Source organism: Chiloscyllium punctatum, chromosome 3 (genome assembly GCF_047496795.1).
Source record: "Chiloscyllium punctatum isolate Juve2018m chromosome 3, sChiPun1.3, whole genome shotgun sequence".
NCBI classification, from domain to species: Eukaryota; Metazoa; Chordata; class Chondrichthyes; order Orectolobiformes; family Hemiscylliidae; genus Chiloscyllium; species Chiloscyllium punctatum.
Window position 1 is genome coordinate 43,699,480 of NC_092741.1, and position 27,030 is coordinate 43,726,509.

Consider the following 27,030-nt stretch of genomic DNA (forward strand, 5'->3'; position numbering starts at 1 on the left):
TGCAGTCACTGGAATCAAAACCTGCAATGTTACAGTGCAGTTCAGGCCGTCTGTTCTGACCCACGAAATTAATCTGCCCAGCTAACCTATGTCTTTGCATTATCCAGATGTCCAATGCCTTTAACATCAGCTGCTACTGGAGGCAGGTAGTTCCATGTGCCACCTACTCTTAAAGAAATTGCCCCTGATATTTGTCCTAAATCTCTTACACCTCTATTTAAAGCTATGTCCCTCATGTTAGCCTTCACCTGAGGGGGGAAAAACTGTCCACCCTATCTAACCCTCTTATACATCTTGATTTGTCACCCCTCAACCTTCTCACCAACCAAAAAAAGCCTCAGTTCCCTCAGTCTTTCCTTTTGAAAGACCTCCCTTCCATACCAGGCAATATCCTAGTAAGTTTCCCCTCAGCACTTTGTGAAGTTTTCACATTCTTCCGACAATCAGTTGACCAGAACTGCATGTAGTACTCCAGGTGTGGCCTTAACAATGGCTTGTACAACTGCAGCATGACCTCATGGCTCTTCAAACTCCATTCCCCATCAATAAATGCCAATAGACCATATGCCTTAACAATCCTATCAACCTGGGTGCGTGGCAACTTTCAGGATTGTCTTAGTGTCTCTCGCCCGTAGGTGTTCAAAGTTTGGGAGAAGGTTTGTAGCTCGGGTGCTTGTTGTTGTGGTTCTGTTCGCCGAGCTGGGAATTTGTCTTGCAAACGTTTCATCCCCTGTCTAGGTGACATCCTCAGTGCTTGGGAGCCTCCTGTGAAGTGCTTCTGTGATGTTTCCTCCGGAATTTATAGTGGCCTGTCTCTGCCGCTTCCGGTTGAAGTGCTTCACAGGAGGCTCCCAAGCACTGAGGATGTCACCTAGACAGGGGATGAAATGTTTACAAGACAAATTCCCAGCTCGGCGAACAGAACCACAACTTTCAGGATCTATGCACCTGGACACAGATCTCTGTTCATCTACACTACCAAGAATTTTACCATTAGCCCAGTATTCTGCATTCCTATTTCTTCCAAAGTGAACTACCCCTCCTTTCTGCATTAAACTCTATTTGTCACTTCTCAGCCCAGTTCTGCAGCTTGCTTGTCTCTGTAACCCACAATTCTGCCTACCTTAATATTATCCATAAATTTACTAACCCATCCTTCTACACACATCCAGGTCATTTTTTTAAATTAACAAACAGCAGTGGCCCCAAAACATACTTGCAGCACACTAAGTTCCAGGATGAACATTGCCCATCAACCACTCCCCTCTGTCATCATTTTCGCCTGCCAATTTCTGATCCAAACTGCTAAATCACTTTCTATCCCAAAATGCCATACCTTGTGCAATAACCTAGAGTGTGGATCCTTATCCGATGCCTCTTTGAAGTCTGTATGCACCACATCAACCATTTTACCTCCTACACCTGTTTTGTCACTAATCGAACTCCATCAGGTTATCCTTCACAAAACTGACTATCCCTAATCAAATTCATCCTGTCCAGATGATAAATGCTATCTCATAACCTTTTTCCAACACCTTACCCACTAAAGTAAGGCTCACTGGCCTATAATTACCAGGATTATCCTGACTCCCCTCCTTAAACAAGGGAACAACATTTGTTATCCTCCAGTCTTCTGGCACTATTCCTATTGACAATGATGACATGATTGAAGCCAAAGGCTCTGCAATCTCCCCTCTACTCATTACTACCTTCTATCCCTCTTCCACAGATGCTACCTGACCTGTGTCTTCAGCTTTTTATTCTAGCTTAGTGCATGCTCAGGGATTCTTTGCAAGGCTTCAATTGTCAAGTGGTTATGTAACAATTTATTTCTACTTTTCTGTGCAGATGCTGTCCTAACAATGTGGTTTTGATCTTCCCCCTGAAGTCTAACACTTTCCAACATAGAGGATGGCATTTCTGTAATGGAGAGGAAAGCTATTCAAATTGTCACCACCTTGGGCTGTAGGCAAGTTCACTGGGATCCAGTTTTAGCACTTCAGAAAATTGACTGGGTTTTAATTATTCCTGTCTTTCTTGCAGAAAAGGAGCTTGAATCCAAAAATTAGTTTCAAAAAGGCATTGGGAACATACAAAAACTTGAACTGCTGCTTTACAGACAATATTTACTGGCTGTTTGTTACTATACCAAGTCAGCAGAAACTGAAGGAATAGCTGTCCTGAATGGAAATGTATTCAGCTAGACCTTGTTCACTAGTTTGTGTGGCAGCCTTCACTGATTGCTAAGTAAAGCTGAAATTACTTTGAAGAATAACTTTTGGTTGTTTGAGAGGTCTTGTGGTGGTTTCACAAGACTATTAATCCAGAAATGCAGCTGATGTTCTGGATGACCAGGTTTGAATTTCACTATGGTAGATGGTTGGATTTGAATTAAATTTAAAAAGGGATGGTCTACTGGCTATAAAACCACTGCCAATTGTCCAGAAAAAACAATCTGGTTCAGTCATGTACTGGAGGTAAGCAAAACTTCCTCCACCTGGTCTCACCTACAGGTGACTCTCAACCCACAGCAATATGGTTGACTCCCAGTTGCCCTCTGAAATCACCAAGCAGTTGTACCCACTGAATCAGTTTCCAAGAAGTGAAACCAGACAGATTACCACTTGGGCACTGAAAAGGCAAAAGCAGAAACGGCTGTCAACATTGCAAAATTGTAAAGTCTGGGAGCTCGTGCCAAAATTGGGAGAGCTCTCAGACTAGTGAAGCCACAGATTAATGTAGTCATACCTTCAGTTCTAGTGAACAATGTCCCAGAAATTGCTGTCACCATCCCGAGATGGGTCCTTGTCCACTGGCAGGACAGACTCTGAGGTGGTGTACACAGTCCGGAGGGAGCTGACCTGGGAGTAGTCAACCTTTACTCTGGACCTCCAGCCTCATGGCTTCAGGTCAAGCATAGGCAAGGAAGCCTCCTGCTGATCACCCTTGCCATTCTCCTTCAGTTGAGTGGCTCCATGTTGAACACCACTTCAAAGATGCACTGAAGGTGCCAAGGGCATAAAATGTATTCTGGGGGATTTTGGGGTCTGCCAAGGCCAGTTCAGCAGCCATACATTGATAGAGCTAGTTAGATCTTCAAGGACAGCTGCTAGACTGGGTGTGCACACTGTTTGGTTTCCTAACCATATAAAGTCATAGAGCCTCCTCAATCTGCCATCCGCAGATGCATCTCCCCATGACAGTAAATCATGGAGAGCAACCACTGCACCATCCTTGGAGCTGAAGTCCTGCTTTTACATTAAAAATGTCTGTGGGCCCATCACTGCTAAATAGGACACTTGACTGGGCATCCATGAAGTGCTGTGGACCGTCAGAATTGTACTCCAACCTCCAGGCCTGGCACATCCCTTACACAACCATTACCATCAAGCCGGAGGATCAATTCTGGCTCAATGGAGAGTGCAGGAGAGCGTGCCATGAGCAGCACCTGGTAAACCTGAGGATTAAAAAAGGTGTAAGCTTGATGAGTGGACCAAACAGAACTATTCTTATGCCACACAGCAACAGAAGAGTGGTGCTCCTGTAAGTTGCTATTTCCCTAGCCAATCTATTGAGGTAATACTGGCATCTACTTGACTGTTAATTGCCCAGCTACGTCTATATAAGACAGACAAATTCAGCCTGCTTTGCATCAGTTGTGGTGAAAGGTGTAATCACTGTGCTATCTTTACTTCATTGTCAACTTGGTTCAAACAAGGGAAAAACAATTTGAGTTGTGAATAGTAATTGACATAAAGGTTGCATTTGACAGCATTGGCACAAGGAGCCCTAGCAAATCTGGAATCAGTGGGTATTGGGGCAAACTCTGGTGGTTGGAGTAATGCCTGTCAGGAAGATGGTGCTTGGAGGTCTGGCATTTGCAGGGATGCCCTGGAGCTGAGAAGTTCCTCAGGGTAGTGTCCAGGCACCAGAAATCAAGTCAGTCATAAGTGACCTTCCCTTAAGATCAGAAGTGGATGTTCACTGCATAACACTCAGCATTATTTGCAACTCTTATGGAATTCATTGTCAAGGAAGGCTGGGGAGGCCAGGTTTGGTAATATATTTAAGACCAATTATGGGAAGAAAGGTTTCTCAACCCCTTTCTCCTATCTGCCATGATTGAATGGCAAAACAGGCTATGGACTTAATTTCTCTCCAATGCTGTATGTCTAATACAGAAACAGCCCATGTCCAAACACCAAGATTGTCAGTATCCAGGCTTGGGCTGACAAGTGGCAAGGAACAACTTTTAAGAGAAAGTGAGGACTACAAATGCTGGAGATCAGAGCTGAAAAACTGTTGCTGGGAAAGTGCAGGTCAGGCAGCATCCAAGGAGCAGGAGAATTGATGTTTTGGGCATGAGCCCTTCAGGAATGAGGGCATCCCAAGCAGGCTAAGATAAAAGGTAGGGAGGAGTGACTTGGGGGGGAGGGGTGTTGGGAATGCAATAGGTGGAAGTGGGTTAAGGTGAGGGTGATAGGCTGGAGACGGGTGGGGGCAGAGGTTGGGAAGATTGCAGGTCAAGGTGGCGCTGAGTCAAAGGTGTGGGGGGGGGGAAGAAAAAAAAAGTATGAAGCTGGAGAAATCTGCATTCATCCCTTGTGGTTGGAGGGTTCTTAAGCAGAAGAGGAGGCACACTTCCTCCAGGTGTTGTTGCAAGTAACAATTGTCTCAAATGCCAGGCAATGACCACTGGGGGGGGGGGGGGGGGGGGGAAGAAAGGGGAGGAGTTAGAATGAAGGTCTAACTTTAGGAACTGATCCATTTTGAACAGCTGTTCAGCCAACCAACCCTACCAGATTTAGTGTATATAAAACTACTAACTAACTATCACTTGGACTGGATTGTCCAAGCCATTCTCTGCATCAATTAACCTGGCTTTTGCATTTGTTGCAAAAAAAGATTTGCATGCCTTTTTAAAACCAAACACCCAGAGTGGATCACATTGCTTTGTAATCTGACAGTATGACTATTATAACCTACCCCTCTTCCCACAGTTAAGGGAAATTTGGTTCACTGAAATTAAAACAGTTTTATCTAATTCCAATCATTTGAACAATTATTCCCTAACTAGCTATTCCAAATACAGGTTCTATTTGTATGCTTTTAGCATAGGTTCCATGTATCGAAGAAATTAAAAATTTAGTCTCCATTCAGAATGGATCCTCTGCAATAGTCCTCTTGGCTGATTCTGCAGTTTTCTGTAACTATTCTGAACACCTGTCAAGGATATTCATTAAACATGCCATTTTCCTTTACACATGGTGCTCTAGTGTGGAGATTCTAGAGAGCCTGGTATTTTTTCAGATGGTGGGTTTGATCTTGTCAGATGATAGTTGGCTCTAACTTTGAAAGTCCTGTATCTTTTAAACTGGCGATTTCATATTGATTTCTTTACAACTGGATAGGCTCAGTCGTCAAAATCAAAACCAGCCAATTTGAATTGGTCCTTAGCCTGAGTGCCTTAAAATCTTGGCTGAATTGGAACGGAGTCAAAGTATGGTGCTGGAAAAACTGAGCCAGATCAAGTAGAGTCTACTGTTGAGCATAAGCTCTTCATTTAAATATAGAATAAAAAGGCTACTTGAGCCTGTTAATGTCACTTCAAGCAGCTACTTTACCAGACATTAACTTTAAATTTAACTAAAGAACACCAGCTTTTAAAGATGTCACAATGCTTTCCCCCATTTTACCATTTTCCTGTAACCTATTACCCTTGTAGACTCTTGCCGGAGTGCAAGTTGGCTCTGGTTTTTCCTATGCAAGTAAGCCAGGATGTTCGAGGGGCACTGACTACCCACCTCCTGGAAGTTAGAGCTGTTGGGTATACAAGGCTTATTGATGTAGTCTCAAGTGCAGTGGAACAGAATGGCACTCGGTCCATTATTTGCAACAATCAAGTAGGCTGCTTTCCTCTTGGCTGCAGCGAAGCTGCTCCTCTTGGAACTGCATGTTCCAAGCAACTGGTTTATGTAATATTTAAACATGCTTGATTGTTGTACAAATCTTGCTGCCTACTTCAGTAGGGTGACTCAAATGGTGCTGAATATCATTGCAAAGATAAATGCATGCCCTTCACTTTCCTTAACAGGAAGTGAACAGACAGAGGAACTTTTACAAACATTTCCTGGGACTAATTGTGGTAGTGGAGGCCAGCCATTCTTTAGTACTAGTAAAGACTTCCTTGTGCTACACCATGAATGTCTGCCTCCAATTCTCAATTTTGCTGGGTTCCTGGATGTCAGTAAAATGCTGACTGGATCTAAAGTGTGCTCACACTCACCTGTTGAACTTGGTACACTACCTTCCTACTGTAGCTAGGATGTATTCATGGTCCAGTTGGTCCAAGTGAAATGGAGACTTTCAAACTGCTTGCATGCAATTCTTGTCTCCCCTCCAATTGGGAGGATGTTCTGAAATGGTTCAGAAGATTGGTTGCCAGGATTGGAAGATTAGAGGGAGAGCCTGAATAGGCAGAGGCTGCTTTCCCTGGAGCATCAGCACTGAGGAGCTTCTAAGATCTGAGGGGCATGGATGGGATAAATACCCAAGTCTTTCCCTTGGGGTTAGAGCGGAGAACTACAGAATATAGGTTTCAGGTGAGGGGGAAAGATGTATGAAAGGGATCTGAGGGGCAACTTTTTTCACATGGTAGTGGAAGAGTCTGGTACAACTGCAACCTTTTAAAAGGTATTTGGATGGGTATATGTATAGGAAGGTTTTGGAGGGATATGGACAAAGTGCTGGCAAATGGGATTAGATTAGGTTGGAATAACTGGGCAGCGTAGAATTCAACTGCAGGGTCTGTTTTCAGGCTGTACATTTGACTCCGAATGAAGGTTCTTCCACTAAGTGAAAAAATTGCTTTTTCTAAGATCACAGATGCTTACACTTAAGTGAAAAGACAGACTATTAACTGGTACAAGTGGAGCCAATCTGTGGCCCGAGTGTGGGAGACCTTCAGCCATCAGGCAAATGGGTATGACAATATGGGCATTAAAATCTGTTGCAGCTGTCTCAGGGAAAGAACCAAATATAGAACCCACTGGGAGCAGTCTCTGTATGGAAGCAGGCACCATCTAAATCACTGAGCAGATTAACATGGTGAGGTATTGAAGGCTTTGGCAGGTTTAAAGCTGACTGCCTGGTGATTGGTGAGTTGTTCTCCAGCCTGCTGAGAGATGAGGGAAATACTGGGGCTCTGACCAAAATTTCTAAATGGTACTCTAGCTATGAAGTGCTGAAGCACTGAAGGGTATGTAATGTGGTCCCACTCAACTACCTAATTTCTCTACCTCTAAGACTAGTGAGTCTTCATCTGTGGTAGGGATACTGAAGCCCTGCAGCCCCTCTAACTATGCCAGACAAAAACTACATTATCCCAATTAGTTGATCTCCATTGCCTTGTGTCCTGGCATTTAAGTACTCATTTAGATGCTGAGTACCTGCCTCCACCTACAAGTAACATTTATATTTTGACCACCCTCTGAAAACTACTTTCTCCTCTAAGCAGTTACTACAATTCACTCTGCCTGCTGGTCTTACACATCTGTCATGGAACACATTTTCACTATCCTGCCTGCTTTTTTAATGCATAGCTCAGCTAAACACTCTAGCCTTCTCTACTCTGTGCCATCTGCTCCATCCCAGGCAACCTCCTGGTGAATCTGCTATGCACTGTCTAGTTTAATCAGTTCTTTTAACTTGTGGCAACCTTAACTACACAGTATTTCATCTGTATTGCCTAACCCATGCTTTTGGTCACAAAGGAGCAAGTCAGGCTTGTGCCAATGTCTAGATGACGTCAAGCAATAAATTGAAGGTACTGATTGCAAGGGTTGATACCTAAACATGGGTGCCAGTACAGTTATAACCCAGGCATTTTAGCTGGCCATGTAGAAAATTGGCCAGTTGCCCTGTACACAAAGCAGGACAAATCTAACCTGGCCAATTTGGAATGATTCAAAGTGCTCTGAAGTTTTCAGCACTAGATCAGTGGTGCCCAGTTTGGATTCCTCCAGGGTCAGTGTTCCTAACCCCATGCCACCTTCACTTAAACATGTACAAGTGACCAGAATACATGAAATCAGGGCAAATTGTCTTAATTGCAGTCATACCTGGCATAGGATGGTTGTGGTTGGTCAGTAGCTCACTCCAGGGAATCGAAGGGCAAATCAAAGGGCAGTGCCCTATGTCTAACCATTTTAAACTCCTCCATAAGGAAGGAACTGGACTTTTCTCCACACCATTCACAACTTTTACTAAAGCAATCTGTTCAAAGGCCGCAACATCTGAACAATACTCAAGCTTGGACTGATGAATACTTATCCCACAAACACCCAGCTATGACCACCTCCAAGAACCTTACCACTATCCCCCTCAAGTGTGTTTCCATCACTAAATTCCCCTATCAGTGTAGTGTACCATTTTCCAGAAACTCTACTGGACAGGTCAGAGGCTAGCAATATTGTGGCAAGTAACTCACCACCTGGACTCAAGTCTTCACTTGATGGATAAGGCACAATACTCTCCCTGCCTGGATGGGTGCATTTCTGCTAACAGGAGCATATGCCATCCAGGGTTACGCTGCCTGTTTGCACTATCTACTCTCTCTGCCACTGACTCAGTAATAGCAGTGCTATTTTTAATATGCACTGCAGAAATTTACAGGTCATAGTATCTGTTTCCATGTTGTGGATCTGACCCCTCGGTCCAACCCATCCATGCCAACCAGCTATCCCAACCCAATCTAGTCCCACCTGCCAGTACCTGACCCATATCCCTCCAAACCCTTCCTATTCATATACTCATCCAAATGCCTTTTAAATGTTGCAATTGTACCAGCCTCCACCACTCCCTCTGGCAGCTCATTCCATACATGTACCACCCTCTGCATGAAAAAGTTGCCCTTTGGTCTCATCTTTCCCCTCACATTAAACTTTTGCCCTCTAGTTCTGGACTCCCTGATCCCAGGGAAAAGACTATTTATCCTATCCATGCCCCTCCATTTTTGTAAACTTCTATAAAAGGTCACCCCTCAGCCTCTGACACTCCAGGGAAAACAGCCCCAGCCTGTTCAGCCTCTCCCTATAGCTCAGATCCTCCAACCCTGGCAACATCCTTGTCATTCTTTTGAACTCCAGTTTCTTTTAGACAGCAGCTTCCACACCCTCGACCACTTCCACATAGGGAAAGGGCAGCAAATAGGCGCACCACCACCTGCAAGTTCCCCTCCAAGCCAAATATTGTTCCTTTAATGGGAAAAATCCTAGAATTCCCTCCCAAGGATACTGTGGGTCAATCTACAGCAGGTAGACTGTTGCAGTTCAAGTCATCTGCTCAACAGACCTTTTGAAGAATAAAAAAAACGGACAAACATTTGCTGGCCAGCCACTGCCTATGAATAAACTTGATCCCCAGCGCAAAGCAAGAATTCTATTGCTTTCACCCTATTCTGTGTGGACCCCCTCTGACTTATGACTTGCACATGTGGTGGGTAACAGCATACAAGGCACTTTAGCCATGGCAAAGTGAATTTAATTTGGAGCTGTACACAAATTTTGGTTTGGCCATAGCTGTAGTATAAGTTCAGATTGCAATCATTATGGTGTGGCAAAAGGATTCACTGGGATGTTTCCTAAGTTGGAGCACTTCAGCCATGAATTGGATAAGCTCAGATTGTCCTTTTTTTTTTGAGCAAAGGAATCTGGGGGATATTTTTAGGGGCTTGGACAGGTTGGAAAGGATGTAGTTATGACCTTAGTTCTAGGGTCACTGAGGGGCATAACTTCAAGGTGAAGGACAAGAGGTTTGGCAGATGAATTTTGTTCTTGCAGAAAGTGGTAGAATCTAACACTTGGGAACATAGCTGAGGCTTTATAGGTGGATGAGCACTTGTGTACCAAGATATGGGCTAAAAGTGGGATTAGTGTAAGTAGATGGGTTTTCTGCAGACTTGGACTGAAGAACTTGATTCTGTTGTAATTAAGTGTAACCAAAAACGCAGCCTTGTATTTGAAATTTGACTTGAGCTTTTATTTGGAAAGCTTCCAGTGAACACTAGAGAACAATCACCAGATATGATCATTAGATGCATGCAGTTGCCATTGACCTGTGTATGAAGGTGACAGACCAAAAGCCACTGAACATTTCCGTAAAACTGAATTTCGCCAACACCACTACTACAGAAGTTAAGGGTGATTATTGACCCTTAATGTTTAACAGTTGTATCAATTTTTTCATACAAAGCTGCTAGGCCTGGCCTCCGTTCAGTTGTAGGTCAATTGTTGACAATACTGCATTTCTGACTCCAGAAAGGTGGCATGATCAAACATTGTTTTAATAGGGGACTCCACAGCAAGGTTGGTGCTGGGGAAATGTTAGGAAGAAAATTTATACTGTCCAACAATTTTATGCTAGAGCTACAGAAAACTTTGTCATCTAGTTATCCCATTACTAGATCCAATACTCAAGTTCTGAATTAAGTTCAAAATAAACATTCCTTGAGTCCACTGGAATGTGTTGTAGTGTTGACAAGTTTCTTCCAAAATGAAGATCAGTATCATGCACCTCACCCTGGTGAGGTGTGTGATTACAAGAACTGGCTGTTTGCATGTCATTTCTAGTCTTTGAGAGAGTGGGGTACTAGATGTAGAGTAGATTGGGTTTAAATCACAGGCACTAGATTCCCTTATTACTAAAGCCATTAGTTTCTCAATTAAGCCAAGACTTTGTCTAGTCATAGTTAAGTCTTGTTAGGAACCAGTAGGGCAATTGGGAGTTAAACAGGGATTGAGAAGGTGATTTGATTTGCATGACCCATGCTGTAACAACCGCACTGTCAGGCAGACCCCAAGCTGTTTCTAGACTACAACAGGGTAAGGTACACTGCCTGTCTTAAAGCAAGTCCTCAATGTAGCCTTTGCAATTTTCACTTACTAGTGAAAGCAAATAGTTTGAACACCAATAGTTGCTAACATCAAGCAGCTGACCAACATGCACATCCAGCAGGTTGGTTGCAAGGCCAGTACATAGAACAATGTGGAGATGCAAGACATACCAATTGAACAGACTGTTTTATCCTGGTTTGATCTGCACCTGTCCAAAAAGCAAGTAATGTTCTATCATTGGCCAGACTTCAGAATGAGGTTAAGCACTAATTGCTCGTCTGTCTTCTCAGTAGCTACTCCATATGGAGAGTCTATTGTTTCTAATAGAAGGTAACCCCAGGATGTTAATGAGGATTTATTAACACTGGTGAATGAGGGGTGCTGACTTTTTGATACTCAGCCTGGTACTTGTGGTACAAATGCTGCTCACTTGTTAGCCTAAGCCTGGGTATTTGCCCAGTGTTTTTCACTTCAATGTGGGCTGCTTCAGTAGGAGTCTCAATGGTGCAGGACATTATGCAGTCTTCTGCACACCCCCACATCCTCATGGAGGGCAAGTCAAAACAAATTGAAGATTGTTGTGTTTAGGATACAGGTGAGGAACTGACCAACCACAAAGCTTACCATATGCTAGTTATGCTACCAGTGGAGTTTGCCACTAATTTCCCCCATTCCTGTTTTGCTCCAGTGCTTTGATGCCACACAAACAGCATAGTACTTCAGCTGAGAATTGCTGTGTGAACATCAGCCTCATCTTTTGCTATGTGCTAGGCTCTTCAAGTCATTGAGGGTGGGGATATGGAATCTCCATCAGTGAATTAATTGTCCACAATCATTTGCAACTGGATGTGACAACTGCAGAGCTCTGAGCTGATCTCTTGGTTATGAGATTGTTCAGTTCTATCACTTGCTGAGTATGCTGTGTGGCATAAGAATAGTTCTGTTTGGTCCACTCATCAAGCTTACACCTTTTTTAATCCTCAGGTTTACCAGGTGCTGCTCATGGCACGCTCTCCTGCACTCTCCATTGAGCCAGAATTGATCCTCCGGCTTGATGGTAATGGTTGTGTAAGGGATGTGCCAGGCCTGGAGGTTGGAGTACAATTCTGACGGTCCACAGCACTTCATGGATGCCCAGTCAAGTGTCCTATTTAGCAGTGATGGGCCCACAGACATTTTTAATGTAAAAGCAGGACTTCAGCTCCAAGGATGGTGCAGTGGTTGCTCTCCATGATTTACTGTCATGGAGAGATGCATCTGCGGATGGCAGATTGAGGAGGCTCTATGACTTTATATGGTTAGGAAACCAAACAGTGTGCACACCCAGTCTAGCAGCTGTCCTTGAAGATCTAACTAGCTCTATCAATGTATGGCTGCTGAACTGGCCTTGGCAGACCCCAAAATCCCCCAGAATACATTTTATGCCCTTGGCACCTTCAGTGCATCTTTGAAGTGGTGTTCAACATGGAGCCACTCAACTGAAGGAGAATGGCAAGGGTGATCAGCAGGAGGCTTCCTTGCCTATGCTTGACCTGAAGCCATGAGGCTGGAGGTCCAGAGTAAAGGTTGACTACTCCCAGGTCAGCTCCCTCCGGACTGTGTACACCACCTCAGTCTGTCCTGCCAGTGGACAAGGACCCATCTCGGGATGGTGACAGCAATTTCTGGGACATTGTTCACTAGAACTGAAGGTATGACTACATTAATCTGTGGCTTCACTAGTCTCTGAGAGCTCTCCCAATTTTGGCACCATCCCCCTGATGTTAGTAGGGTGGACTTTATAGGGTTGTTAAGGCTGCTTCTGTCTTTCCTGGTGCTTGGGTTGGTAATCACTGGCTTCAACTCCTTCCTCAGACTTTGAAACCTCCCTTAAGCCGGTTCTATAACTGCTAGAGTGCAGTTGAGTCATCTAGCTGTGGAGTCTCAAGTGAGGTTGGCAATTCCCTTGGAAATGGTGAACTTGATTTCATAATGGTTTCATGTTTTTTTTTCATTCCAGACTTTACTTGCACCTCCAGCTGTAACAATCCTGAATTTTTTACTTGTGTCCTCTTAAGTTGATTTTTATCTTGCCGAGCTCCTTTTTTTAGAGCTTGTCTGCCCTCTATCAAACCAGCATCTAAGATTCCACTATAGAATCTTGTTAATTGGAAGGACATCACACTGGTAGCATTTGTAACTAGCCCACTCTCATTCAGTCACTCATGATCTGATTATGGGTCTCTATTGAGCTTCCTAATCTTAGGCTATCTGGCATTTTATAACTATTTTTAAACCTTTACACTGTGTAGTTGGTTTTTATGGTCTTGCACCAGCTACTATCTTAGATTATTTGAATGGTGGATGAGGTGCTTTGTTTTTGATCACATTGCTTTTTACCCTACAAGATTTGTTTCTTGTGGAAATGCTAGCTGACGTGACCATTGTAACTAGGTGCAAATCATTAGTTGAAGTGTTACACTGACCATCAAACATGACAGGCTGGGAAATTTTTCAAGAGGAATACTCTATTATGGTATACTGCTTCTGTTCGAGTTCTTGCTGAAATTTTAGCTGTTTGGCCATTGACAAAAAATCCAATTTTAGCAAAAGTCAACTTCTAGCAGACCTTGATTATCAAAGCAAGGCACCAGCTTTGTATTTGCACTGGTCTCCAATCTGATTTGTCTACCTCCAACTTTTTTCAGTTAAGTTCATTTCAAAAGTAAAACTTTGACTAGTTCATCTTTTGTTAACTGAGCACTAGGGAAGCTAGCTCTGAAAGGTTTCCAGGCTCAGTGCTTAAATTTTGCATGTGTGCTTACTGTCTTTCCAGTGTCTTTGAAGTGACTGCCTGACACCTCAAACAATCATCCATTCTGTTTAATTTGAGGCTCCCACTTCTGATCAAAACAAGTGTTTGCCACCTAACCAAAACTGTATTGAGGCCACTTGTAGCAACATTAATGGCCAAGCTGCCTGTTTTCAGTTCTACTCTTATTTGGTCAGGTTGAACATGAGACATCTTGTCTGCTTGCAACAATTGTGCAGGCAGTTGGGGCCCTGCACATTAAATTTTTAAATGGTCTTTTTAAAGAAAAGCAAGGTCAAGCAAAGATTAATGCCATAAAACTAAAGCATAAGTGAAGCTCCTGCACTTCTATAATAGACTAGATGTCGTCAGCCTTTTTTACTTTTCACTGCAGACAGGCATGAGTGAGAGGTGTCACAAGTTCAAAAAGGAAATTTTTCAAGGCAAATTAATATGGATTATCCTTTCCAGTCAAACATTGTACCTGTAACCATAATCTGTTGCAGGGATTAACTTTTTATTATAGACTTCCGTGCCCACAGGTTGAAAACTCTCTGGGTAGGCTTTTTAGCTAAGTTGATCTTTACACCAAGTGAAAGAGAAGCTAATCTCTTTGTAATTTGAGAGTAGGTATTTAAAATTGGTCGTCTTTATCTTTTGCATAATCAGCATTGTCAAGGTTTTGTTCAAAGACCCAATGGTTAAGGAGAGGAAGGGCAAGTTTGGGTTAAGAAAAATCTAGTGGGTGAAATTGGATAACATTAATCCCAAGTCCAATTGGTGCAAATTAACCGCTTGCCTTTAAATAGGAGTGATTACTACTTCACGAAAGCTGCTGTCTACAACTGAATGTAGCAGGATCCTTCTGATCAGAACTTTAAGGCTGCTGAATGAGTAAACCTTTTCTCTTGGCTTTAAGCCTGAGGTGTTGGGCTCACTTTGTGGATCAAATGAGCATATTAATCATAAGTGAAGTTAACTTATTAACAATCCGATTGGGTTGTATTTGCACTTCAGAATTTTGAAGGCCTCAGGATCAAGAGTTTTGACTTTGCTCCACTGCATGGAAGGCAGTACACAAACTCATCTGGAGGATGACTGCACCCAGTTTGCCAAGACAAAGTAATGACCAAGTTGGATGAAATAAATTTTAAAAGGAAGAATGTGAAAGGGCCGAGTATGAGAATTTTTAGCTGGGGGGTGGGGGGGGGAAATGCAGTCATTCTGTGTATGAATTTGCACAAGCTGTATGAATTTGTCTTGAGACAAACATTAGATGAAACCACCACTTGGACATTCTAGTTCTTGTAACTTCAAAGAACTAGGAATAATTCTCAGCCACAACTGCAACCTGTCCTTGATCTACAAACATAGCTATCCCATTAAACCAATTTTAGAGCAAATTATTTGAGTCACATGTTAGACTTTATCCTGCAGTGGCAAAAGTGAGGACTACAGATGCTGGAGATCAGCCAACATAAAGTAGTGCTGAAAATGCAGAACGAGTTGAGCAGGAGCCCTTCATCCTGCCCAAAACATCAAGTTTTTTTCCCCTGGTCCTCATGTGCTGCCTGACTTGACCTTCCAGCACCACTCCAATGTTTTTATCCCTACAGTGTTAACTTTACCAGTTGGCTCCATTTCAGAGCCACAAGATGTTTCTGCTCCCAGTTGCAGAACTGGCATGCAGTGCAAATCAAAGCATTCCCTTCACTGGAGCAATTAAAATTGAGAGCACTTGATGTCAGATTAGGGGAGTGTGTAAATGTTGAAATGCCATGGCACAACTTGAAAACCAGGATGAGTTTGAGTAGAATGCTGGATAGCTGTAGTTTTTGATGGGTAGGTGTGGTAACCAATTCCAGGAGTGCATAAAAGTTCCAAATGTATGGAGTAAGCTGAATAGTTTGAGCAGAAGCAGGGGCAAAATTCCATTATCTGGATGGTCATAGTGACAGGACACCTCTTCAGAAACCTATTGCAACCCTCTGTGCCATTCTTGACTTGAACAGTGTTTAATTATTCCTCTCCAAGAACAGTGGAAGTGGGGGCATCTCTCATGTTCTGTCATGGACTGGTGCAAAATGTTTACATCCTTTCTGTTTAAAGGTGGAGGGTAAACATCAGTTTTTGACAAGTTTGTCTTCCTACTAAGATTGACTGACTCATTGGGCATTTACTTTTTAACAGCATCTTGTCCCACCTGGCTACTGTTGCTTTGTGGGTATTCACTGAACATAAATAGCTTCAGCTATTGGGAAGATCTTGTGAAGACCTTTCTTCATGAAAACACTCAAATGGGGTTCTGATCACTTTACTCAGGCTGCGTAATACCATTATGTACATGCTACAACTGACGTTAAAATGTCTGCTCAATGAATTAACCGACAACAGCTAATTGTTGGTGCTGACATGCTGAACCATATTGCTTTAAGTTTCTGTTCAATTTGTTTCTTTAGCAAATTGCTCATTAAGGTTAATCTGGAGAAGATTTGTCTGATTAAATCCAGAATTTTGCCCTTTCCCTGTTTAGAAAAAAGGAAAACAATCTAATTCGACTTCAATATGATCTTTCTTTCTCTGAAGGAACTTCTCTATTGACCTTATCTGTTTGGACTCCTGAGTTAATGTAATTTACACTTGGTTTCTCCTCCCACCTAACCCCAAAAGATACCTTGGTAGAGGTCTGACTCATTCCTCTCCCATCCTCCCAAGGAGGGACAATGGGGTGCTAGTTAAGTTTGAACTTTATTGAAGGTGTCAGAACAGGACACATCAGTAGTTCTGTGGTCGAGATTTCTGAAAGGGTAATCATTGACAGATGTGTGAGGATATTGCTTAACATTAGCAAAGGAACTAGTACATATGGTGTAACTAAATTTTGTAGAAGGCTCTAGTCCTACAAATTGCTAAACAAAGGATGCAATTTCTCAATCTCCAATCTAAATTGATTTTATGGCAGGACAGGAATAAGTGGATCTCTTGCTGTTATTTAGTAATGGAATCCACAAGGGTCAGTCAAAAGCAAAATACTGCAGATGCTGGAAATTTGCGGGTGTAGGACCCCAGCAGTGACTAGAGAAGCAATTTGTTTCAAGTCCCATGCCCCTGAACAAGCTATCTAGTCATAACAATTTTTTTGTTCTTCCAGGCCTGAGTTCATACTGCAAACAGTTAGATGCACAGCCATTCAATTTCTATCATTTCAGATATGAGCAATTGTAATACTTCCAAGTACAATGAACTTGGGCATGCAAGCAGGATTTGAGGACTTCACAACCCATTACTTGAACAGTAATAGTCAGATGTACAGCAGGGAAACAGACCCTTCAGTCCAACCCATCCATGCTGACCAGATATCCCAACCCAATCTAGTCTCACCTGCCAGCACCTGGCCCATGTCTATCCAAATCCTTCCTATTCATGTACTCATCCAAATGCCTCTTAAATGTTGCAATTGTACCAGCCTCCTCCACTTCCTCTGGCAGCTCATTCCATACACATACCACCCTCTGTGGAAAAAGTTGCCCTGTAGGTCTTTCATATCTTTCCTCACCCTAAACCTATGCCCTCTAGTTCTGGACTCCCTGACCCCAGGGAAAAGACTGCCTATTTTATCCTATCCATGCCCCTCATAATTTTGGAAACCTCTACAAGGTCATCCCTCAGCCTCTGACGCTCCAGGGAAAACGGCCCCAGCCTGTTTAGCCTCTCCCTATTACTCAAATCCTCCAACCCTGGCAACATCCTTGTAAATCTTTTCTGAACCCTTTCAAGTTTCACATCTTTCTGATAGAAAGGAGACCAGGATTACATGCAATATTCCAACAGTGGCCTAACCAATGTCCTGTACAGCTGCAACATGACCTCCCAATTCCTGTACTCAATACTCTGACCAATGAAGGAAAGCATACAAAACACCTTCACTATCCTATCTACCTGCAACTCCACTTTCATAGAGCTATTAACTTGCACTCCAAGGTCTTTGTTCAGGAACACTCCCTAGGACCACACATCTGACATTTCCGCCACCTCCCAAAATTCCCCACCAACAAGAATATATTTCCCTCCCCACCCCTTTCCACCTTCCGCAAAGACCGTTCCCTCCATGACTACCTGGTCAGGTCCATGGCCCACTACAACCCACCCTCCCATCCTGGCACCTTCCCCTGCCACCACAAGAACTGTAAAACCTGCGCCCACACCTCTTCCCTCACCTCTATCCAAGGCCCTAAAGGAGCCTTCCACATCCATCAAAGTTTTACCTGCACATCCACTAATATCACTTGTATCTGTTGCTCCTGATGCAGTCTCCTCTACATTGGGGAGACTGGACACCTCCTAGCAGAGCGCTTTAGGGAACATCTCCGGGACACCTGCACCAATCAACCACACCGCCCTGTGGCCCAACACTTCAACTCCCCCTCCCACTCTGCCAAGGGCATGGAGGTCCTGGGCTTCCTTCACTCCCTCACCATCAGATGCCTGGAGGGAGAATGCCTCATCTTCCACCTCAGAACACTTCAACCCCAGGGCATCAATGTAGACTTCAACAGTTTCCTTATTTCCCCTCTTCCACTCTTTTTTTTTTTTTTTTTTTTTTTTCTCCCCCCGCCCTTCAACCTAGTTCCAAACCTCCAGCTCAGCACCGTCCTGATGACTTGTCCGACCTGCCTATCTCCTTTTCCACCTATCCACTCCACCCTCTCCTCCTTGACCTATCACCTTCATCCCCTCCCTCACTCACCCATTGTACTCTTATGCTACTCTCTCCCCACCCCCACCCTCCTCTAGCTTCTCTCCATGCTTCAGGCTGTCTGCCTTTTCCTGCTGAAGGGCTTTTGCCTGAAATGTCAATTTTGTTGCTCCTTGGATGCTGCCTGAACTGCTGTGCTCTTCCAGAACCTCACCATTAAACGTATAAGTCTAGCTAAGATTTGATTTCCCAAAATGCTGCACCTCATTTATCTGAATTAAACTCCATCTGGTCCAGGTCCTGTTGTAATCTGAGGTAACCCTCTCCGCTGTCCACTGCACCTCCAATTTTGGTGTCATCTGTAAACTTAACTACCTTTATGCTTGATTACAAATCACTTAAGTAAATTAGAGGGCCCAGCACCAATCCTTGTAGCACTCCACTGGTCACAGGCCTCCAGTCTGGAAAACAACTCCTCCACCCTGTCCTCTACCTTGTTTTGAGCCAGTTCTGTATCCAAATGGCTAGTTTTCCCTGTATTCCATGAGATCTAACCTTGCTTACCAGTCTCCCATGGGGAACCTTTTCAAATGCCTTACTGAAGTCCATATAGATCACATCTACTACTCTACTCTCATCAATCCTCTTTTTGTTACTTCAAAAAGCTCAATCAAGGTTGAGACATGATTTTCCATGCAGAGCCATGTTGACTGTCCCTAATCAGTCCTTTCCAAATACATGTACATCCTGTCCTTCTGGATTCCCTCCAACGACTTGCCCACCAGAGGTCAGGCTCACCGGTCTATAGTTCCCTGGTTTGTCAAACCGCCCTCCTTAAACAGTGGCACCACGTTTGCCCACCTCACCTGTAACTATCAATGATACAAATATCTCAGCAAGAGGCGCAGCAATCACTTCTCTAGCTTCCCACAGTTCTCGGGAACACCTGATCAAGTCCTGGGGATTTATCCACCTTCATGCCTTTCAAGACATCCAGCACTTCCTCTTCTGTAATGGTGACATTTTTCAAGATGTCACCATCTATTTCCCTACAGTCTAATCTTCCATATCCTTTTCTGCAGTATTTTGCATCAGTATTTATTCATTTAGTATCTCTATTTTTCTGCAGCTCCACACAAAGGCTGCCTTGCTGATCTTTGAGGGGCCGTCTTCTCTCCCTTAACCTTTTCTGTCTTTATATATTTAAGGCCCTTTTGGATTCTCCTTTAATTCTATTTGTCAAAGCTATCTCATGTCCCCTTTATGCCCTCCTGATTTTCTCTCCAGTATACCCCTACTTTCTTATACTCTTTTTGGGATTCACTCAGTCTATCCTGTCTGTACCTGACACATGCTTCCTTCTTTTTCATAATCAAGCCCTCATTGTCATTAGTCATCCAGCATTTCCTTTCACCCTGACAGGAATATACTTTCTTTGGATTTGTATCTCATTTCTGAAGGCTTCCCACTTGCCTGCTGTCCCTTTACCTGCAAACATCTGCACTCAGCTTTTGAAAGTTCTTGCCTAATAGTGTCAAAATTGGCCTTTCTCCAATTAGAACTTTTAGCTCTGGGCTATCCTTTTCCATCACTTTTAAATATAATAGAATTATGGTCACTGGCCCCAAAGTGCTCCCCACTGTCACGTGACCTGAAGATTTTCACTACTTTAGGAAAACTAAAGACACAACACTACTTGTACTTTAATGAACAGGGCACTTGTATTTCCTAATCAAAACTGAGTGCTATTAGCAAGACAGTGGCTGTGGTTAGCACTGCTGTCTCAGCAACAGTACCCAAGTTGAACTCCAGCTTTGGGTGACTGCCTGCGGGTTGCCACCTTCTCCCCATGTGTGGGTTTCCTGTAGGTACTTATTGCCTCCCACAGTCCACAGATGTACTGGTTCGGTGGATTGGCTGAGTTAAATTGTCCAGAGATGGGTAGGCAAGGTGGATTAGCCATGGTAACTAGAGATGAGGAAGAAATGTTGAGTCTGGGTAGGATGCTCTTCAAGAGTCAGTGTGAACTTGTTGGGTGAATGACCAGTTTCATACTAGGGATTCTATATGTTGTGTTAAGGGCTCTGGAAAAGCCCATGAGGAAGGGATGATTAAGGTTTTTGCCTGAAACTTCGATGCTCCTTGGATGTTGCCTGATCTGTTTTTTTTTGGCACTGCATTCTTGACTCTGATCTCCAGCATCTGCAGTCCTTACTTTTGCTTAGCCTATTCTATGAAATTGGCTCTCCAATCCTCTGCAAATAAAGCAGAATGCAATGGCTTGTTGCAGCGGTTTCTGAAAGTTCTGACCATATCTAGGGTGTTGTGCAGTGTCCTATAGCTTGGTAAAGATTTTTTGCCATAGGACAAAATGCAGTAGAGGTTGATAGGATCGGTTCCAAGGCTCCTATACTGAAGACCTGTGGGTGGTTGGAACAGAAGGAAAATCCTCAATTAGGGTGTCTGCCCTGATTTTGAAGATACGTCAATTGTTGGAAGCTGTTTTTCCAACATGGTTAACCTTGAGTCTTTTGCATCAAACTTTAGCTGCTTAAAGCAGTTAATTGCACTATTGATCCTATTTTTCAGACGAATCTTCCAATTTTCAAGCTGAAGGAATCGTCTGTCAGAAGAAGATACAGTGATTTTGAATGGCTGAGAAATGAACTTGAAAGGGAAAGCAAGGTAAAACTTTACTGTTCAATTTTGTTTCATTAGTAATGGCTGATATAGTCTTCAGTGCACTTGAGATAGACAAATGGATTTATGCTGGAGAAAGAGTTCAATGCCTCATACATAAAAATGCTCATTAGTATATTGGTTTGGCTTGCTTCCCTTCTACCTGTACACCTGCCAATATCTCATTTTGTAATGCATAACATTCCTTAAACTCTGCACTTGTTGCAAATATCCCAACAGGGTGGTGAGGGAGATCTGAGTTGGTGAAATTTACTTAATCTCCTTTTTGGGAATGTCAGGCACCTCTGGGGCAGGTGGGATCTGAATCTAACTCCTGGCCCAGAGGTAGGGACACAAAGAAGAAATTGTTAAATGCATGTGAAACTTGGTCAACTAGGGCAAAAATGATTTGCCAATGTTAAAGCACTAGATTGAAGTGACAGCAGAAGTGCTGTTTCTATGTATAAAAATTAAACTAGAGGTTTAGAGCTTGAAGATTGAGAAGAGCATTCTCCGTCCTGCACAGAAGCAAAAGATCTCTGCATAATAACTTTCAGAACTGCAAGTCCATACTATGATCTGCATTGGCTTACCACAGTTTGGGAAATGTTGAGAAATAATTGGGGGCTCCTCGGAGTAATTAAAATTTATCTTTAATGGCTTTGCATTGCCTGGTTGCAGTTAGCATTCTCAAATTTAGCACAAATCTTGTCAGCAGACTGAGCATTATTGCATTGGCCTTTAGAATAGTTTGCCACCATCTAAGATCCTGGCCCAGCACGTTCCGTCACTGCTACTAAAACTAATCAACAAATGTTTGTGTTGGGGACATGGCAGCTGAGGATGTGCACATCAAAATTAGATGCCAACCTTGAAGCTGCTACATAAGAGGAAGTGACCTAGTAGATATGAAGTAATCACTCAACCCTTGGCTCAAATCAAACTAGTTCCTCTGTGTATTGTCAGTGTACAAATTTTGAGCACAGGCTAGTTGCCCCACCTCCAGCATTTAAAATGGCTGAACAGATTGTGGCTTGCACTCAATTTCTGCTTCTTTCTCCACCTTTTTTGACTTGTCAATCCACAATTGTGAATTGCTGAACCACATCTTGGTTTATTTCAAATGTCTCCCCAGTTAGCTATCTAGTTCTAATCAGTGCAGAATAAGGAGCTATAGTGTTGTTTAATCTTTAGTTGGAAGTGCTAACCATCCCTACTGCCTCATGAAGCTTAACATACCTGTCAGTTTTCAGTTGGTAATTGCACTTCATGATCAATGGTTAAAGCATTGGATACAGCTTTAATTGGCATCTACTGGATGACAATTGCCAAGGGTAACTCTTGCTAAAAGCAGATGTGTGCCTATTGGTCTATTCAATTTTAGGTCCCACAGTGCAATTCCTCAGTCTTCTAATGACCTTCCCTTTGTCAGAAGTCAGTATTTCATTGCAGCATTCCTCATTTTAGTCCTTGCTGATGAGCAGCAGCACGGAGGCCATGTGAAATGTGGGTTGGATGTGTAGTGTGTTATTTGTACCTGTACCAGGTAACAACCTCCATCAAATCTCTCCCCATAATCTTTTTTTATTGGTAACCTTTAGTAGTAACATTCACTTGTCAGTGCTTATGGTTGCTTCAGTTAAATTTTTGCTCAGGCTTGGCTTTCTGTGGGCTACCTGCTGACTCTTGAGCTTGTGCCTTGTTTGTGGTTGACAGGTAGTGTAATGTGTGCTATGCTACCTGTCAATTTTTTTTTTTCTCCAGCTGCAAACAATCCTGACTTGGAAATCCATGTTCCTGTAGTCCTGGCTGAATTATAGTTTCCCTCTGCAGAGAAACTACATTAAATGGATTAGTGGTTTATGAAAGCAGCTCATCCTTACTATTAGCCAATCAACATTTGCTACTGGCTGCAATTCATAGAACAAAAACAATAGACAAGCCATGTGCTATTTTCAAGATAATCTCATCTCTTGAGCTTTTAGAATCAATGCCTCAAATGAAACTGCTTCCTCTTTGAGTCAATCTTGTCTGAAATTTGAGCTAGTTAACTTAATATCAATTGGATATGTAGATTAATGTCTACTTAGTCAAATCAGCTTATTGTGCAGCAAAAATAATTAAAAGCTGTAGAATAAATTGAAATGGTTTTTGTGGGAGACCTACACAATTTGGTTTTTAGATGCTTTCATTTGATTTCCTGGACTGCTTCGGCCATTTGGCTTCCACTATAAATCAAATCCAACCATCTTTAGTGGTTGTTACAAACCTGTTGAATTTGTTCCTCCAGTTTACTTATTTCCCTTAGTTTAAAAAAAGTTAAGTTTCAACAAATCTTAGTAAATTTCAATCTGTTTTATTCCTTCTGTTTTATTGTCAGCTGGCATCATGGAATGGGAATTTTGTTTCACTCCAGTCTTGAGGCATTGGCCATTGTACCTTGGAACAGCATTAACACTAAATGTTGGAGTACAATGCCCTAAATATCAAGATTGGTTCCAACCAAGATTCCAGGAGTACTGTGGTCCTGTTGGAATGGTGCTTGAAGTAGCTTCAGAAGTCACTGATTTCAATGTTTGCCTCCAGTTTAGAGGATAATATCCAGTGAAATATTGTCAATTCATTGCTACTTGAAATGTTTGTCTAAAATGAAATTTATCTTGACCATTTCAATTAGTACGATATAATTCTTGGACTTTGAATATCTAAATCTTGATTTTAAGTAAACATGGAGATGCTTTAGTCCCTCTGGCCAATCCTTGTGCTAAGGATGTGCAGTAAGCAATTATAATCTGAAATAGAAGTTTCCCTTGAGGGAGCAAGATGCAAAATCTGTTGCTCTGCATGATAAAGAGCCTACTTCATTTCTTGACAATATGTTTTCCCTTAGGTTGTAGTGCCACCATTACCTGGAAAAGCACTATTTCGTCAGCTTCCATTTAGGGGGGATGATGGAATATTTGACGATAGTTTTATAGAAGAAAGAAGACAAGGACTTGAGCAGTTCATTAACAAGTGAGTATAGCTTTGTTGACTTTTCTGCTGCTTTTGTGTAGTGTAGATATGTCCATGTTGAACTTCAGTTACTCTTCCAATTTTTGACTTAATTGGTATTGTAATGATGGGAAGCAGCAGTCCAGAAATTTTCTGAAGTTAATGGAAAAACATTGATATGCAGTATTTTACTCATGCAGGATAATTTTTTATAATCACTTTCAAAATGATTCCAGTATGAGGCTAAGGGCACAAAGGGGCCTTGTTTTCTGTGCATAATTTATGTAAATTGCCTTTAAAATTGTGTTCCATTTTAAGTCTTGTACTTCTTTTCCTACTCACGTACTTATTTTTGGTCTAAGGTGGTCTTCATTTAAAGTGAACAATAAAAAGTTATACCTGCAATTATTTGATTGCTGTTGCCATCTGTTTCATGTGTAAATGTGGCATAGCTATGGCTTTGAATAATGAAAGTATGTTAATTCCCATATGTGAGCTGCTAAGTAAGAATTGGGTAAATAAAACATCTAAAATTGGACTTGCCTATTTTTCAGTCCCTCTGCAAATGAGGAGCAAGTAATGTAAAAACATGTAATTAAGCAAAATTGGGCTAAGATAAAGCTCTAATATGAGCATGTCTTCTGCCAGAAATGCCAAGTGGTTCATCTGGTCCTCCAGCAATCCCAGCTAGTCTTAAGACCATTCAATTGTCAAATGCCTGCCAATGATTAGCAAAAATCTAACCAATGCCCCATAGTAATATCTTCTGAAAATCATCAGAATCCCCCACCCAGTACAAACATCCTGGGTGTTACCATTTACCAGAAACTGAACTGGGCTAATCACTATCAAAAGTGGCTACATTGCAGTCAGTGACTAAAAATCCTGTGGTGACTAATTTTGCTCCTCCAACTGTCTACTTCTCCATGGGAGAACAGTCAACTTTGTCACTTTTTAAAGTCATGTAAATTCCAGGCACTGCAAGCCACTTGCCAGCTGGAAAGCTAACATTGTTCCACTTTCATGCTGGCAGATCGTGATCTAAGCAATTTATGGTGGAGGAATTGCATTGTAACCTTTTTAGACTGAGCTTGAATATTTTGAAGTTGAGTTATATACGATTATCAGCTTTAATTTGTGTAGAAATTTTAGTGCAAGTATCTAAAGGCATGAGTTCAAATTGTATTATGTTGAAGACACCAGCTCAGCTTAGACTATTCATTCTAGGTCACAAGCCTGCTTCAGTGAGTTGATATCAAGTGTGCCTGGTGGGGTTAATTGCAAAAATGCCCTCCAAGTTGAATGTGGTAAAATTAAATGCTCTTAATTTGACACAGATTTGGTAATACTATTATCATAAACTCTGCATTCTTACAGCCACTAGGATCTGAGTCTCGTGTCTGTTCCTTACAGTTGAAATGTGTTGAATGAACACAGTTGGGGTGGGTCAATACATACAGTGCATCTGGCCTGCTGGGCATTATGTAGCTTAAAAATTTTCATCTAAATATGGTCCTAATTGCATTAGTTGCTGACAACTGCTGAGAATCAACAAAATTCAAGACAAACCATACCTTTGTTCGTTTTTTTTTTTGAACCTGATTTCCATTCTGGAGTTTCCCTTTTTTTTTGAACTAATGGATTAGTTAGCTCATTTAGCTGGGCAACTGGCTGGCAATGCAACGTGGTGCCAACTACCTAGACTCCATTTCCATATTAAGATTGCTGAAGGACTTCCTTGACCCTTCCCTTCACCTGAGGCATGGTGATATTCCAGTTAAACAGCCACCAGTTATTTCATGGTGACTTTAGTCTAGTAAGAAAGTGGCAACTTTGCTTTGAACTAAACATTGCATCTCGATTGAGTGGCCTAACACTTTAGCTGTCTAGATGGTCTTTAAATTTCTGTAGAATGGTGTTTAAAATTGTACACTGAAGCAATTGATCCAGTGGCTCACTTGTATTAATCTCTTTTCCAGAGTTGCTGGGCATCCTTTGGCACAGAATGAACGATGTCTTCATATGTTTCTTCAAGAAGAAATCATAGACAAGAACTACACACCTGCAAAAGTGAAGCATGCACAAACAGTGTGAATGGACTAAAACACTGATTCTTTTTCCCAAGCAATCCTTCCATACCAATTTAATTATGGCTTTGGTTAATCCTCAGTACATCTTTCTACTTGTTTCTGAAAGCAGAACTTCTGTGCAGATCACAAACCAGGAAGATCTACATTCAGGATTTAGAGCAAGCTACTGTAATTTGGCATTGTATAACTTTTGCTTTATTTCATTCTGAAGCCTTAAATTGAGTAAAGAAAATTGCTGATGGATTTTGTTCTTTGTGCCCAGATGTTACACTTGGCAGAAATTGCTGTCAGATTTATCTGGTATAAGTATAGCATTTCTAACTTTTTATCTGATGCTTCATCAGTTGAGAATATTTTTATAATGCATGTGCTTTGTAAATTAATAATCTAGCTGAACATTATACATTTGGCAAGATGTCTGCTTTTGAAAAGAATATAGATGGTAAAAGACTTGTTTGAGCCCAAGCTGAAATTGAAATTCCAGCTTCTGGAATGTTCTTTCAGACTGAACTGCAATATTAATGTTGCTGTCTAACTTCCACTTCTTTCCCCAATTGCTTTAAAAGCCCACATCTATTTATGACGTCCATAACTCTGGCTGTTATAATTATGTATCAAGTTGCATTTAAATTTGTCCCCGGAATTAATTTTTTTTGTACCAAAGTTTTTCTTGATAAAGTCTGTTTATTTCTGTTTGCCAAACACTAAAACTCACCTTCTGTAAAGTTGGAATATTTTCAAAATAAAGTCTGAAATGTTCAATCATTAATTTTCTGGAAAACTTTCTAGATGTTTCACTTTAAGCATTAGTTAAGCATAAATCTGAATACATGGTTTATTTTGATCATAAACTAGTCTCAGTTTGCCTTTTTTTTAGTGATGGTTTTT

General features: G+C 42.0%; 1 protein-coding gene across 1 annotated transcript in view; it reads left to right on the forward strand.

The window, feature by feature from the left end:
* The window catches only part of snx3 (sorting nexin 3), a 34,949-nt gene extending 8,038 nt beyond the window's left edge, over window positions 1-26,911 (forward strand). The window contains exons 2-4 of the mRNA XM_072552424.1: window positions 20,969-21,064; window positions 23,949-24,073; window positions 26,032-26,911. Coding sequence (XP_072408525.1) covers window positions 20,969-21,064; window positions 23,949-24,073; window positions 26,032-26,146 — 336 coding nt within the window. The 3' untranslated portion in view covers window positions 26,147-26,911. The remainder of the gene's footprint in view (window positions 1-20,968; window positions 21,065-23,948; window positions 24,074-26,031) is intronic.
* The last annotated feature ends 119 nt before the right edge of the window (window positions 26,912-27,030 follow it).